The sequence below is a fragment of the Pseudonaja textilis genome, chromosome 3, assembly GCF_049901715.1.
Source record: "Pseudonaja textilis isolate UNSWEBS1 chromosome 3, rPseTex1.2, whole genome shotgun sequence".
NCBI classification, from domain to species: domain Eukaryota; kingdom Metazoa; phylum Chordata; class Lepidosauria; order Squamata; family Elapidae; genus Pseudonaja; species Pseudonaja textilis.
The window spans coordinates 56,297,138-56,312,812 of NC_141992.1; the positions used below are offsets into that span (position 1 = coordinate 56,297,138).

A 15,675-nucleotide genomic window follows, 5' to 3' on the forward strand; every position below is an offset into this window, starting at 1 on the left:
CTCCCAGAATTCCTCCTCCAGTCATGTTAGCTCAGGAATTCTGGGGGTTAAAGTCCACAAGTCTTAAACTTGCCAAGTTTGAAGACCCTTGGTGTAGCCTCCTGTCCTATGATAGGGAAGGACAATTAGTTAATCTCCCTTTCCATGTAGGGCAATAATCTGCCTTGAATGACAGCATGATTTACCAGGATATGATTTTTAAGGATAATGTATAATACTTCATACATTCTGTTAAATTTCCTCTCTTTGATATAAACTGATCTCTTCCAATCTGTTTGAGTTCATTGTTCTCCAGATTTTCTGCCATAGTTCTGTTAAAGCATTTACTGGTTCTTCTTTTGTTGCTTGCCATATTTCTATAGATCTACAGATTCTCCTATAGTTGCTTGCCATACAGTTCCTTTAGCCTTCTGACCTGATAATCACCTGAATAGTGATCTAAACAGTACTAGAAATTCTTGTAAATAGGAAATACCTTTCAAAAAATCTTGGATGTTGGTGTCTTTACTGTACAATATTTCAGTATACTCCTTTCAAAATTTGATCTTTTCTGATCGGTTACTATCTATTCATTGATGTTGTTAACATACAAAGTTGAGATTGGAACTGTCTTCTCAGTTCAGAGTTCTTTTGGAAGACTTTCCTTGTTTTTCCATCTTGTTTCCATCATCAATGTCTTTACAAAGGCCATTGTGATGCTACTTTTTGTCTCTTCTAAACAGCTCTCTGAAGTTCTTTGTTAAGTTTCTTCCTGAGGTCTTTGTCTTTCTTAGCTAGGCTTGCCAATTTCCATCATTTCTACTGGCACCAGTTGATTTATTTCATTTTCTGGTCTCTTAGTAACTTCTTTGATTTCATTCCACATTTCCTCTAGTTGCTTGTCAGTGAGGTTCAGATCTTCAAGTGATTCCTAATATTCTCCTTTAAGAAAGATGGCTATGTACTCAAGATAATCTTGAGGAAACTCCTGGTTTTATTTTTCCACTTTAGCTTGAACTGAAATTTGGATATAAACTGTTGTGAGTCTGCTTTTAGGATTGCAAAAAGGCCAGAAGGATACCTGTTTTCTATCAATTATGGGACAGTTTGAATAATTTATTTCTCTTGGTCTTAAGTGTTTTGCCATTGGAAATCCCATTAAAAGAATTATTTAAAAATTATACTGTATATACTGGTGTATATGCTCATTCATCTTTTTATTATTAACTGGCTTAAATTGTCGTTTCAAGGGTAATACATGATATGTATGTAAGATTTCTGTTTAGAACATAAAATATATATGCTTAAAAGCTTCTCTCTCCCCCCTCCCTAGCTTTACATATAATAAAAATATTTAAAAATGCAGTTATATGGGAAGCAACTAGAGACAAGCAGTTGCATTACAGAATGTTCAGGGAGTGCCAGGGCTAAGGAGAGGTTTAGTTTAACTTTTGGGTGCTTTTTTTCTGCAAAGTAACCTACTTCCTGTTCCTAAAAACTACTCCCTCCTGCTGCCACCTGCCCACACAAAGGGAGCAGCAGACTGAAGAGGTCAACTGAAACAAGTGAAATATTTCCTGAGTACAAAAACAGGGAGCTGAAGGTCTGTTTCTGCTGCTAATTCTAATGCATTAGCAGCTGTTTCACAAGTTATGGACAAAAATATACACTGTGCTCACACTGCCACATTTGTATACCCATCTGTTGGATGACATGGCTGTATATGATGATGCTACAATCAGTCCCTTCTCCTTTCCATGTATAGAAATAATGGGACACTTAGATGAGACAGAGTGATCATACTCTCAAGCTGCAAGACATAAAGGAGGCTGAAGAAAAATCATGCTATAAACTGTATAAACTTCAGTGAATGAACTTCCTGAATAAATCCCTGACTGATAGAAATGCTTTCAGTGGAACCCACTTGCTTAAGCTCACAAGCAAACTAGAATAGATGAATAATTTTTCACATATTAAAAATGCAACAGAAGTGTGAGGAAGAAAATAAAATATCCACAAATCAAACATTATGGAATATTTGGAACCCAGAACAGCTTAAGCAAAACAGAAAGCATAAGACTGTTAGAATTCTCTTTAATGTGAAAATTGTCTGAAAGACTAATACTTTAGCTTAGATAGTTTGCCATTCCAGAAAAGTTACTATTGAAGAAAATTTGTCTCTAGTCACTGAATGTTTTGTACAAATATACGGTATATATTAGTGGAATTATTACACCAGGAAGGTGGGGTGTAATTTGGAATACTGACTCCAAATGAATAATATATTTAGACAGATAACTCAAGAATTTGTTCTTCAATTCACTCTTGCACCTTCTACGACTGTCAAAACACACCCACTTTATTGCCTTCTTTTAAACCCTTGAAATTAAAATATATCCCTGTTAGCAACTGTGTATTTTTCTTTTTTCTGTCTACAAAAATGAATCTTCCATCTACTATTCCTTATTACAGACTCCAAAATAGCTCCTTTCTCATATGGCAAAATAATATGAAGAATGGCTGCAGGCTTTGAGTTTGGCTAGTCTAAAGAAAAGAAGAATTAAAAGTGACATGAGAACAGTATTGCAGTATTTGAGGGCCTGTCACAAAGAAGGGGGGGTCAAATTATTATCCAAAGCACCAGAGGGGAGGACAAGAAACTATGGTTGGAAACTAATAAGAGAGAGAAGCAATCTAGAATTAAGGAGAAACTTCCTAACAGTGAGGAGAATTAACCAGTGGAACAGCTTGCCTTCAGAAATCTTGGGGGCTCCATCACTGGAGGTTTTTAAGAAGAGACTAGGCAGTCACTTGTCTGAAATTGTATAGGGTCTCCTGCTTGAGCAGGGAGCTGGACTAGAAGACCTCCAAGGTCCCTTCCTATTCTAAGTTTTGACCTACTATTAATGTGCCCTAAAGTCAATTCACACAAATATGTCATCACTCCCAGAAAAAGACTTAACTTTTATAATGAACTTGATAAGGAATACATCCAGAAAATATATACATGCTATTGATGAACAATTAAAGGCTTTTATGACTCTAATTCAGTCTATTGTGGATGAGGTTTCACTCCTCCCGAAAGACCAAGTCTGAAGTTGGAAAATACTCCTCAGCTGTTATTGTTTTAATAAATGACAGTTATGGTGAAGATGTGTTCTTGCAAGCACAATTAGTGTACCAACTGCAACTGTCCCTGAGCAATTAGATCTGAGAATTATTTATGCCTGGGTTAGCCTTGAAAAGTGTCCACAAGGTGCAAGGTAATGGTCCAGAAGCTATGTGGGTAGGTTTCAGGGATCACCTGATCTTTAAATAAGTCAAAGCCTAGGTGAGGCTTTTTCATTATGGGTCTGTTTGGCCAAGAAGTACTGCAGGAGAGGCCCTTGTGAAGATGTCTCCAGGGTCGGGGTTTATTTATTTGGCATGCAAGAGAGGTTCTTCACTTGCATTGTTCCCAAACTTCAGAACATACTGATTTGTTGTCACTCTATTTTTTTAAAAATGTTTTAATTCATGGTAAATGATTTCTGACCAGAAAGATAGGATGCAAATATTGGAAAATATATGAACAAATATACTTTGGTCATTCAGTCATTTCCCTCTTCATGAGGTAACCAAGATAAATATACTTCAATCTAATCTCCCCATTCTATCCCTCTCTTTATTGTCATAATTACAAAAGTACTAGTCCCGAGTTAAAAACTGCTTTTTTTTCTTACCTGCCTGTTCGCTTCAATATATAGTCCGAGAGTGTTAACTCGGTAACATAGTCCATCTTTCATGATGTGAACATAGCAACGAATGTTTCCTCCATGGAATGCCTCTTTTACATCTCCTCTGCAATTGTTCCAACACATTTTGTCTGTACCCAATTCAAACCAGCTATCATCCTTCATAAAGCTATAAATGTCTGTGGAATACAAATATATAAATCATAAACCTTTCAAATGGAATCAAAGTGAGCACTATACCTGGCACATTCACATTTTTTTTTCTTTTGAACAGAATGAAGGTAAAGGTAAAGAGTGGTTGAACTTATCCTTTACAAATGACATTATATCACATTACTCAATATTCTAATCTAGAAGAAGAACAATGGTCTCTGGGATTGTTGGCCCATTGGTAAAATATCACAGCAATGAAAAAAACAACAACAACAGTGTGGCCCCATGTACTAGCTAGAAAAAGAGCTGCTTCTGGAAGAAATCTCTTGCTAACACCCAAAAGATGCCTGTTTTATCTGGGATGAAAGAAACAAAGAATAGAAGTACCGGCCCAAAGAAAATGCTTTGCTTTTTCCTCCCAGAAATAAGACTAATATCTACTTCAATTGTAAGAGAATAATGTACTTTTGTAATATATGAACAAGGCCCCATAAGCTCCTGTCTCATATATGGCTGTCAAATGAAAGGGGTTTCTTTCTTTAACAGATCAAAACGCCCTATTTCGGCCAAATTCAGGAACCCAATGTTTGTTTAAACTGATCTGTTAAACAAGCTGACTGCCTTATTATAACAAATGATTCCCAAGTTTGGATATAATACAGAACACTAACTTACTTCTGGCATTATCACCCTCATTATCTTTTCCTTCACCTTTTCCCATGTTGTTTCTTTTCTTTTTAAACCCTGGTGGCAACAATGTCTTTGTGTTTATTCCTATATGGCTCATACTATCAACAAGTATGGTAGCATGGCTCATACCACCAACTGACAAACTGTTTTATTTATCAAGAAGCAGGCTAAAAAGAGCTTATGAATTGGGAGATGATTGCATCCCCTCTATTGGAGAAATATTCCCCAAGTGACATTCATGTTCTCCACCATGGGTTGGGGTTGTTGTTTTTTTGGTACTAACCTGTTTTTTGGTCCTTTTTCTTTTGGTCTTGCTCTTTGTGGTTTTGGTCCTGTTGAAACTGTGCAGGAGAGGAAAACTGCTTTCTAACCAAGTATGGGATCAGTTCACTTCTGATTGAAGTAAATGTCCTAAGGAAATTAAAATAATAGCACTAAAAGATAAAGATACTATTTACAAGTTCCTATGGGGAAAATGGTTTCTTTCTTGTATCTGATGTTCAAATAGCTGTTCATGAAATCTAGATTCTGAACAAGAGCAGAACATTTCAAGAATAGTCTAAATCACTAGACAGTAAGTTTGTAACTAAAATATAGTACTGGTCCTCCTCCAAGATCAACGCTTGAATTCTGTTTCCCAGCTGTAGTTTGTGTTTATTTCTGCCTGAACTGCAATGTATCCAGCAAGGCAAAACCTGTTCTAATAGCCCTGAAGCTGAGCAGAACCTGTGAATGGTCTATTTTCCTTTGCTGGGAATTCTTGCCTTCCACCTGCCTCTCAGCTTCAGCAGCATAACATTCACAGTCCATTTAAGGGGAATGGTGGCTTGACACATTCTCAGTTCCCTCTTTGCAGCCAATCAAATGCAATCCAACCAGCTGATTTCACTACAAAATGGAGCTGTCATTGACATTGGCTATTTTTATTATTTATAAATCCCTTTAAATGTTTTTGCATGCCCACTAATGCAGGCATAAGGGCAAACAACCATGGGTATGCTGCAGCTACCATAATTTTAAGAGTATAATCTTGAATGGTTACGTGCCTGGTTTTAAGTTAAGGATGCCTGGAGTTGTAATAAAGAAAAAAAATTCTTGTCAATGATTAAAAATATCTTATAGATTTAATTCTGTTGTATTTCAGAAAATCAGGCACAATAGTAAAAACATAATGGTGATGTCAGGGGGAAATGTAGAAAAGATTTTTCTAAAAAGTAAAGGAAGAGGTGAAAGGAAAAAGTTATTTATGAATCTTATAGGTATAAAGTAAATTCAAATAATGAAACAAGTTATTTTTCCCAGCTCTCTACTATTCCAAACTAGAACAGCTAACATTTCTTTCCCCTCATCCCCACTGATATAAAGAAAAGTCAACTAACTTTAAAGAATAAAAGCAAAATAATGCCAAGAACAAGGGCACTAGGGAAATGATATTTATATTCCAGCCAACATTAAAATCTCAGTGCAAAAGCAGAAAAAAATTCCCTTACTATATTTTCTCCTTGCTTGTATCTTCAGGGAAATGGAAGAGAACTGAAAAAAGAGTTAAAGCCTCTAGTTCAAGGCTGCCAAACACCTGGCCCACGGGCTGAATGTGTCATGCGCTGGCCACGCCCATGCCTGGTTTAGTGAAGGGGGGAAAAGTCCCAAAATGTCAGGTGACACTTCTTGATTTTAGCGTGCTTGATATTATCAGTTTGAGGGATGCCTAGGTATATGTAGTAACCATCTTCATCCAATAATTTCCATAGGACATCTTGATTCCTTCAGTTTTTATTATTTTTCCACTGTTGATGATGACAGGCGCTCATCTGTCCAATCCAAATACCATTACACTATTTTGGCTGTATATACAAAGTGCTGAGTAGCGATTCAGATGGTTTTTCATACAGCTTCAGATTATCCATGTAAAGGATAAAGGAGGTAGGATGGCTTGGCAGCTGTTTTTGATGTTTGACAGCCATGCCCTGATTAGTACAATATTGTTGACAGAGGAATTAGTGCAATGAAAAAGAGTAAGCCTGATAGTAAATCTCCCTGAAAGATTCCTCTCTTGATATTAATCTTTCTAAGTCTATCACCAGTTATTAGTAATTGTGTCTTCCACTGACCTTTGCATAAAGCTTATGTTTCTACTAACTGTTGTTATTTCTAGGCACTTAATTATCCAACAATGTGACAGAGAGTCAGATGCCTTCTTGTATTCAATCCACCTACATTCAAGTTGGTCTTCCCTCTCTTGCAGTTTTCGAAAATAATCTTGTCAATTAGAAGCTGACCTTTTGTTTGGGTAGCAAGTCCATACATCTAACATATCCATAGTGGGGAATCAACATGAATGAATGAATGAATGAACATTAATAGTATTGAAGTTACTGGTCACTGACAAAGTCTTATTATTTCCTTCACTTAATTTTTCTATTGTCAAACATTGGTGATCAGAGGTTAAATCTCTTCAATCTCATGCAATTAAAAATGTGCAAAAGGAGCTTTGGAGCTTGCAAAAACAGCTATGTTCACAATATGATTCCAGGAAAAAAATGCAATTGCTTTAAGTGGTGCAAATAGATAGTACATAACATCTGCATTCCAAATCACTTCTTGAAAATCAAATGCATAACACTGCAGAGCTCCATCATATAATTAGTTTATTGAAATTAGCCTAATATATTCAAAATTTAAAGGTACAGGCACCTTTGAACTGAACATGACTTCTGGGGACCGCATAGACACCTCTACTGAATTTCCTGGCAACAGTACAAGAGTGGCTTTTTCCAGGAAAGTTTTTTTCAACTTCAACTAACCTGGGATTTTCTGACAGTTTCTCATCCATGTACTAATCCTTCTGCATGCACAGAAATTGGTTGCTTTCCTTTCAAACTAAACCAAACTGCACCTAAAATGGCACTCAATAGAAGCGTTTCTCCTGGCTTGATCATATTTTAGCTCCAAACCTTCTGCAAAATAGATACAGGGACATGTTTGTTTTGCGAATTATGCAGGGATATTCCGACTATCATGTGCATTGCATGCATATCTTTGTCAAAACAGAAGTATTATATAAACACCAAAGAGCTCAGGTTTCAATAAATTAAACATGGAAAAATAAAATTTTACAATTCATAAAACTTAGCCTCTGCTTCACTAAAAAAACGATCGTGTCAGACTGATCACATCTGAAAGCATGCCCTTCTTACACCTGAAAGTGCAGCTGAGGTGACAGAAACCAGGAGAAAGCCTGGACAAAAATAGCTGACTATGGAACTTCCCATATAATTTCCATTCTATTCATGGTTTATTCTCACTTGCTGCAAAACAATTTCCAGTGTCAATTGTTTCCTTCTCTGAAAGATTTCTCTTTGCATTTTGTAGTCACTCCGGGAATCTGCAGCCTTTTCAGAAGGGGGTTACATATTTTTTTTAAAGTACCAGATGAGTAGTCTTGGGTTCCTCTGAGATCTTCATTGAAGCTGGAGAGCTAAGTGGCCTCAGTGTCTTAACCTTTTATCAGCTGACAGCAAGACAGAATAAACCTCGTATTAACTATTATGTTTAGATCAGAAATGCCCTATATCTAGGCTTGCTTTTAAAAACAAAGCAATGAAGTTTGTTGAAAAAAAGGCAGCTCATCCACAAACTAGGACTTACAGATATATTCATGTTATGCCACTGTTCCATAAGAGATCATTTGTAAGTTCCTTCGTTCAGTGCTATTGAATGAGTGGTCGTAAGTTGAGACCATCTATATACTATGATTCTTTGGTACCACTACTTATTTTCCCATGACAATCAGAAATCACTTTAGAAGAGTTTGCTGTTATTTTATTGTAATTGTAACTGCATATTAGTCTGACTGCATTGGTTTTACTTTATTCTTCTGTTTTACTCCTTGTTTAGTGATTGAAACTGAACCAATCTCAGTTATTAAACGAAGCTGTCAATAGGTGAAACTGCAGCTGTGCTGATGATCTTTAGCTTTCCTTTGCTTTACAGAACACAAAGATGTAAATGTGAGGACTGATCAGAGAATTTTCACCACTGTGCATTTGCCAAACAAGACAGTTACTAAATAAGAACTATCTCCTTTTAAACTATATATTTTAATGGATTTGTAGACACCTAGTAAGTTATTGGTGCTTTAAAAAAAGAATAACATAAAATAATGCAGATGTATTACTAAGCTAGATATGGGAAACAAGGAGCTAGAATATCTTCTTTTAGCAATTCAATAGGCAAGAGTTCTAAATGATAATTGAATTTGTAGTTTTTGTTCTAAAAATGTGATGAATAGGACAAAAAGTTATTTTTCACATTTTCAGGACACTAAAAAGGATATTAGCAAGACTATATCTCAACTGCTGGAAGCATAATTTTACAGAAGACTCATATTTTGGGCATATTCTACAGTTGTACTCATTTGGTTTAATATTTGTAAGATTTTTAATATGGTGTTGGAATAAGAAAAAAAATTACAGATGTGACTGTGCTGCTAAATTATATATGAAACATTTGGAAGTGAAGTATGAAGAATTCTAGATTTACAGTGTGTGGTCTGTGGCTAGACAGGCTGTTTTACTTCGATGGAAAGACTCTAGTACACCTGCTTTAAAATCCTAGATTAAAGACATATGTTCATCCTCCACATGTGAATTGGTTTCCTATCAACACAGTGAAAAGGTTCATTCAACATTATTTTTATGTGACCAAGATTTACCTCACTGTTTGATAATTTATTTTTGTTTGTTTTCTATGTATTTCATAATTATAGTTTGCTTATTCCTTTATGGTCCACTTCTGTTTGTGATTTTTAACTTTATTTAGCTAATGTCTTTATGTATAAGAACAATAAAAAGGGGGGAATATTACATTTATAAATTATTTCTCTCTGAAGCAAACTAAAACTTTCTGTGTGTGTGTTGTGTATACTGGCATGAGGAAAAACAAACACTTGACTTGCTAGTATTGCAAAAAGTGATGCTAACAATAGGAGTGTTTTACTGTGACTATGGCTAATTGTAAGCAGTGATCTCACCAATCTGTACCTCAAATTCCTTACAGAGCATGACAATTGTATACCAAATACAAAACAAAAAGCAACAGTTATATTTATAGTGTGTATTGCATATTAACACTAATCACAGGTGGCTTTGGCCACCAACAGTTAACTGTATAGGAAGAAAGGAACAGAAGTGGAGGACACAGCAGGAAGACTAATCAGGGTATTTCAGGTTGTGGAAAAACCCTTCCAAATGGGCTCCTTTTATGTCATAACAAGCTGGAATTTTCAAAGAACTCCAAACAACAGCTGTAGATGTAAATTGCTCTGCCAGCTGCAGATTGGACACAAGTAGCATTAGAAACATGCAAAGCAAATTCATGTAGCAAAAATATCCAAAGGATTTGTTGCCGCTGCAAATTCCCACAGTGTGGGGCTAGGATTGGATGTGGCCACAAAGAGAATGAAGAACAGGTGAACATACAACTACGGAAGAGCAGTCCCAATGCACTTACATCTAGTTCTAGTCTGTTTTTATTAGCGATTCCCCAGCTTCTCCATAGAAACCCACAGGATAGATACTATCCTCGGAGCTACGACTAATATTAAAAAGCATAATGTAACTGTCCTAGGTATACTACAGTCTAGTCATCATGCCTAGTAGCCACTGAGAACTAATCTCGTTTTCTTTTAAATGTATCTAGGTTTTTAAAATAGCTACTTAACAGCTAACTCTGCTATGCAATGAAAAAATATTTTGTCTTGAATCTCCTGTAAGATAGTTTTATTAGATGATTCTGGATGATTTTTTTTTTTCATAGAGTGTAAAAATTTTTGAACACACTGGCCGTTTGTGGATTTGTATTCCAATTTATTACAAAACATATAGCTGACTTTTCAGTTTTTATAAAAAAATCAAGACAGCTTATATCAACTTAAAAAAAAAAAAAGGAAAATCGCTACTTAAAATCAAAATCACTATCATTAAATGTATACTAAGTTGGACTAACACAAGTACAGAGATAGCACTTTTAACATTTATTATTTGCCCTCCATTAAAAGCATGCTTTTTGCTTATATACCTTTGGTACAGTCACCTTACTGTTTCCCCTTTAGGGCTGCGATCTTTTTTTTTTTTTTTTTTGGCACTATGACTCTAGAATAGTGTTTTTCAAACTTGGCAACTTTTAAGATGTGTGGACTTCAATTCTCAGAATTCCCCAGCCAGCAATCCACACATTGCTTTAAAAAGTTGCCAAGTTTGAAAAATACTGCTCTAGAATCAGTTTCATCCTACCCTTTGCTCTTCAAAGCTAGTTGGCTTTAAAAAAGGTTTTTAAAAGGTTTTAGGGTCATTTTATTATTATTATTGGGTCCTGGTTATTTTACCCTATTCCCATTAAGACTGGTAATTTTCAGAGTGTTTATTTTATATGATTTCTGGGTATATGTGTGCTCTGCAATATCATAGGACACTCTTTTAATAAATAAATAAACTATAATTAATAAATAAACTATAAACTATATATTATAGTTGCATTGTAATTTTAATTGTTGGTATTATTGATAAATTATACATTAATTTTATTGAGTAGAATTTTGTAACTATTATGTAACTTTTTTAATCTGCACCATCCCTTAGTAAAAGTGAGTACAGTAATATAACCCCAAGGGCAGGATAAACTATAGAATTGAAGATGAATTGGCAATTCATTCTTAAAAAGTTTATTTATACTCAATAATTATTGTATTAGTCATACTGCCATTGAGATGAAAATTGCAATAAAGTAAGCTTACAGGAATTCTGTTCCCAGTTGCAATTGTAAATTGAGGACTATTTGTACAGCCAATGCATTATTATTATGCATAAATAAACATTCTGAAAATGAATTACCAGTTTATCTTCCAGATAACAATCCAGGCAGTCCTGGCTGGTGTTGTAACTCCAAATGTGTGGATCACTGTGTGGAAAGCAGAGGCTGCCCCAGGTAAAACTATGAAGGTGGCTGCAGCAGGGTAGGGGAAGCTCTTTGAGGTCCAGTGCAGGTCGCACACAAATTTGGGGTGGTGATGGTAGTATGGGTGCAAGTTCAGACAAGAGGATGCAAAGGAGTGCAAGGACAGGGAGGCCAGTGAGAGAAGGTGGAGGGTTTGTGTGAATGCGGGGAGGCCAGGAGAGCCAAGAAAAGACAGCTGGGATGCATGCAAGCAAAAGAGGGTGTGGTGCATACAAGTGAAGAAAGCCAATTGCAAAACCTGTGGTCTTCCCCATGATCCTTGCTTGGGGGAAGACAGCAAGGAAGGTTGCAAATGGCAATCACATGACCAAGGGATGTTGCAATTGGTTATGAGTGCAAGCTGGTTGCCAAGCATTCAAATTTTGTTCACATGACTACAAGAGCATTGTAACAGTCAAAAGTTTGAGAACCCCTTGTTATTCACTTCGTTCAGCACCCACCATTGTTATAATTTGAAGGATACTTGAAGTAAATGCTAATCATCCCTAAATCTTTTCCTGTGACACCATTTAAATTTTCAGTAAATCTGCAGGAATAGTCTCCCTTTAGCTGCATCTTTTATATTTTTTCATTTGGTTTGGCCATTTCATCTATTTGTCTGCATTTTAATTCCTAAATTGTAATCTGTTCCATTTCTCTTTTCACATGGAAAATACTCACTATACAACCCGAACATTATCAGGAAGAAATCAATCACAGAACTGACGTGCTCTCTCTTTGGTATCTCTCTTCAGCATCCACACAGCAAGCTCTCTTTTACAGACATTTTTCCGGCAGGCAAGAAGAAAGAGAGAGGGAGGGAGAGAGCATGTATTAAGCCAGAAGAAGTCTGACTTTGCCAGACCTCCCTCACAGTCCATAGGCCTTGCCAGGAAACACAGGTGACAGTGTGAATGATAAAAAGGCATTGAAAGGGAGAAAGCAAAACTACAGACTGGTTTAGTCTGGGCAATATCTTAATGTAAACCTGCAGGGGCCTCTGTGTACAACATACCACAAAACAAATCAAGCAGAAGCCCGTGGACAAAATTTACTCTCATCAACCAAAACACAGCTTCTACCCTCTGGCTATTCATGGAAGGTACAGAACTTTGAAGTTTTTTCTTCACAGCATTCCTTTTGGTCTGCAGCTCAGATGGGAGAAAAATAATCTTTTCTGGAACAGCTTTCCAGAAAAGGTCACCGTAGAGATCTTGGAAGACTGGCTGAAAAGAGGAGGAAAGGAACTGCAGGGGAAGTGGCTTATCAATAGCCAATGTTTTCAACCACCCATAAAGGCTTTTTTCTTCTTTCCCAAAACTTATTTGATACTCTGCTTCTCTGAATACAACCAAGCCAAGAGTTTCCACTTGAACATTAAAAGCTTTTTCTGAAAAGCAGATTAACTTTGCTCAGGAAACTGCTCCATGTAGGGCTATTAAATCTGGCATTTATGGGTTCGAAATAACAAAATATGACAAAACTAATTATTTAACTTATTACTCTTTAGAATGTATTCACAAGAGTTGTTCTTAATCATCCTCACATCATTTCTTGTAGCTCAAAGTTCTATTTTGTCCTTGTTTCCACGTTCTAGAGATGGGAAAGATACAAATTCAAATCAATAGCCTTCAAATTCACCATCTTCATCTGACTTCTTTGTGTTGTGATGGTAAAACCAGAACAGGAAAGAAGTGGACATTGATTTGAATTTATTGGGAAAAGGGGGAGGCATAAATATAATAACAGATGAAAACTGAAAATGTAGTTTTCATATTTAGATTTACATTTAGGTACCTACAAAAGGGGATATTTGTAGCTCAGAGTTGAACTTGGAGTTTCATGGTATCCTCTGAGCTTGATTGTTTGCTTGCAGACATTTCATTAGCAAACTAAGTAGCATCATCAGGATTTAGGTAGAACTATCAGAAGTAAAAAATGTTAGAATTAAAAATCTTTAAATTTGTCTATTGCTGTCCCATTTGATAAGTTGGATAGACTATAAAGAAAGTTTCTTTAGCCCCGAAGACTTCTGTTTGAAACAATCCACTTTCTCCAACTGGAAAGATTCTGAATCAATCTAATGGTGCTTTTTCCAAAAGGCAAAAACTTTGTTTTTTTTTTCCTTGAAAATGTTTCACTACTCATACAAGAGGCTTCTTCAATTCAGTTCAGAAGGGGGGTATAGATAAATATACCCGTAGAAGGGAGCTACAGGTCATATCAATAACAATTGGGATAAAATGTAATGTCACTGGGCCAAGCAGTCTTTTGAAAGCAGTTTTGCCACTATCAGTAGCTGCTGTTAGGCAAATCCTACATAGTCACAGAATACCATGCTCACATGATCACCATTTGCAACCTTCTGCTGGCTTTCCAATTGATTTTGCATGTTGGAAGCAGACGTTGAAGGTCACAAATAGTGGTTCTTGGGGAGCCTTATTTGAGAGAGTGAATGCTATGACAAGATATAAGGTGCCTTTCCAGATTCTAAACAGATGGCAATCTTTGACTGAAGGAATTTGGAGCAAACTAATCCTGCTGGATTGAAGTGGCCAGGACGATACTAGGGGAAACAGATGATCCCTCATGTAACTGGGCCCTGTGCCATTTAGGACTTTGTAGGTAATGGCTAGCATCCTGAATTACACCTAGAAGCAAACTCACAACCAGTGCCACTTGTACAGCAGAGGGCACACCAAGGCATGCTTATTACTACCCATGCTGTCACATTCTGGATCAGTTGAAGGTTCTGGTGATCTTCAATATTAATGAGCTGGCATATTTCAATAAAGAGAAGCCCAACTGACCATGCCATTACAAGAGAACTAAGAGGAAAGCAGTGTCTTTTCTTCTGATTTGTATCTCAGGAACTAGTAACTTCTTTTCAAACTGCAGAAACCTAACTGCCTGTCTCGTATTGATAGCAAAGAATGTAGCAAATTAAATCTTTGCCTTACATCCTGTACAGATCTACCTTTCCTATAGCTATGGTTGGCATGCAGCCAATGAACAGCCAGTAGTAGTTATAACAACTTTACCATGGATTTATTACAGAACAGATAAAATAAATCAGCAATACTATAACATGCTATCTAATACATCAAAATATAAAATAAATAGCTTTTAAACTAAATGGATGATGAAATGCATATATGTAAGAGTTGTTTTTAGAATGGTTTTGTAGAGGCCCTTGCAAAGAAACATTCCAGGACTATTTTTAAATTTTTATTTTATAAAATTTTATCATCACCTGATCTGTTTCTGCTGATCTGTCCATGCTATAATCTGTCAAGAATTTTTGGGGAATAGGGAATAAAAATAGGACCTTACTACAGAAATCTATTTACTTGTAGGAAACTTTTTTTGCACATTGGTCATCCTTCACCTCCTTACTTTTACTAATGCACAGGTAAAATTGTCATCTTGATTTATAACACTTGGTTGTAACATTTAAACTCCATCCTTAGCATCTCATTTTTTTTTCTTTAATTGTCATCACCTGTGGCTTCTGCAGTATTTCAAGGGAGCAAAAATGTTATGGAACACAGCTGTTTCAGCCCCAGCAACATCTGTCGCAGGTGGGACTGAAAGTTATGCCTGGGGTTCAGCTTTAAGTTACTTCTAGTTTGAGGTGAGTACATCGCTCTTCATTACGGCTAAACCATTATAGCCAGAATCTCTCTCTTCTTCCATAAAAGGATGTCTTTCTTCCTCTCAGTAGGTGGTCTCAATTTCATACTAGGAACACCGCAAGATACACAGGATGTATCAAAAATAGCCAACATGATTTATCCCAAGAAGGATTGGATTCACAAATAGACAAAATAATGTACAAAAAGAAGACCCATACAAAAGGAATAGAAATACTCATATTACCACTGAACAAAAATGCTTTAATAGATACAAATGAAGACAAAGCAGGCACATATTAAGTTTCGGTATGAAGTCAACAAGTTTATTAGTTCAGTGTGGTAATCCTCCATTGTCTAATGCTACTGGGTGGAAAGTTACCATCATATACAAAGAGAAGTCAGGGGAAGTAATGGGTTGGATTTAATTTCCAGTGTCCAAACAACTTGTTTAGGTCTTGTCAATTAGAGTTAATTGTCTAGCATTCATGTTG

At 36.2% G+C, this 15,675-nt stretch overlaps 1 protein-coding gene across 3 annotated transcripts in view; it reads right to left on the reverse strand.

The window, feature by feature from the left end:
* The window catches only part of EIF2B3 (eukaryotic translation initiation factor 2B subunit gamma), an 89,850-nt gene that overhangs the window by 31,733 nt on the left and 42,442 nt on the right, over positions 1 to 15,675 (reverse strand). For all 3 annotated transcript variants that reach the window (XM_087929828.1, XM_026707212.2, XM_026707213.2), the window contains exons 7-8: positions 4,840 to 4,967; positions 3,702 to 3,892 (exon numbers count right to left, since the gene is read on the reverse strand). In XM_087929828.1, the coding sequence (XP_087785954.1) occupies positions 3,702 to 3,892; positions 4,840 to 4,967 (319 nt within the window). The remainder of the gene's footprint in view (positions 1 to 3,701; positions 3,893 to 4,839; positions 4,968 to 15,675) is intronic.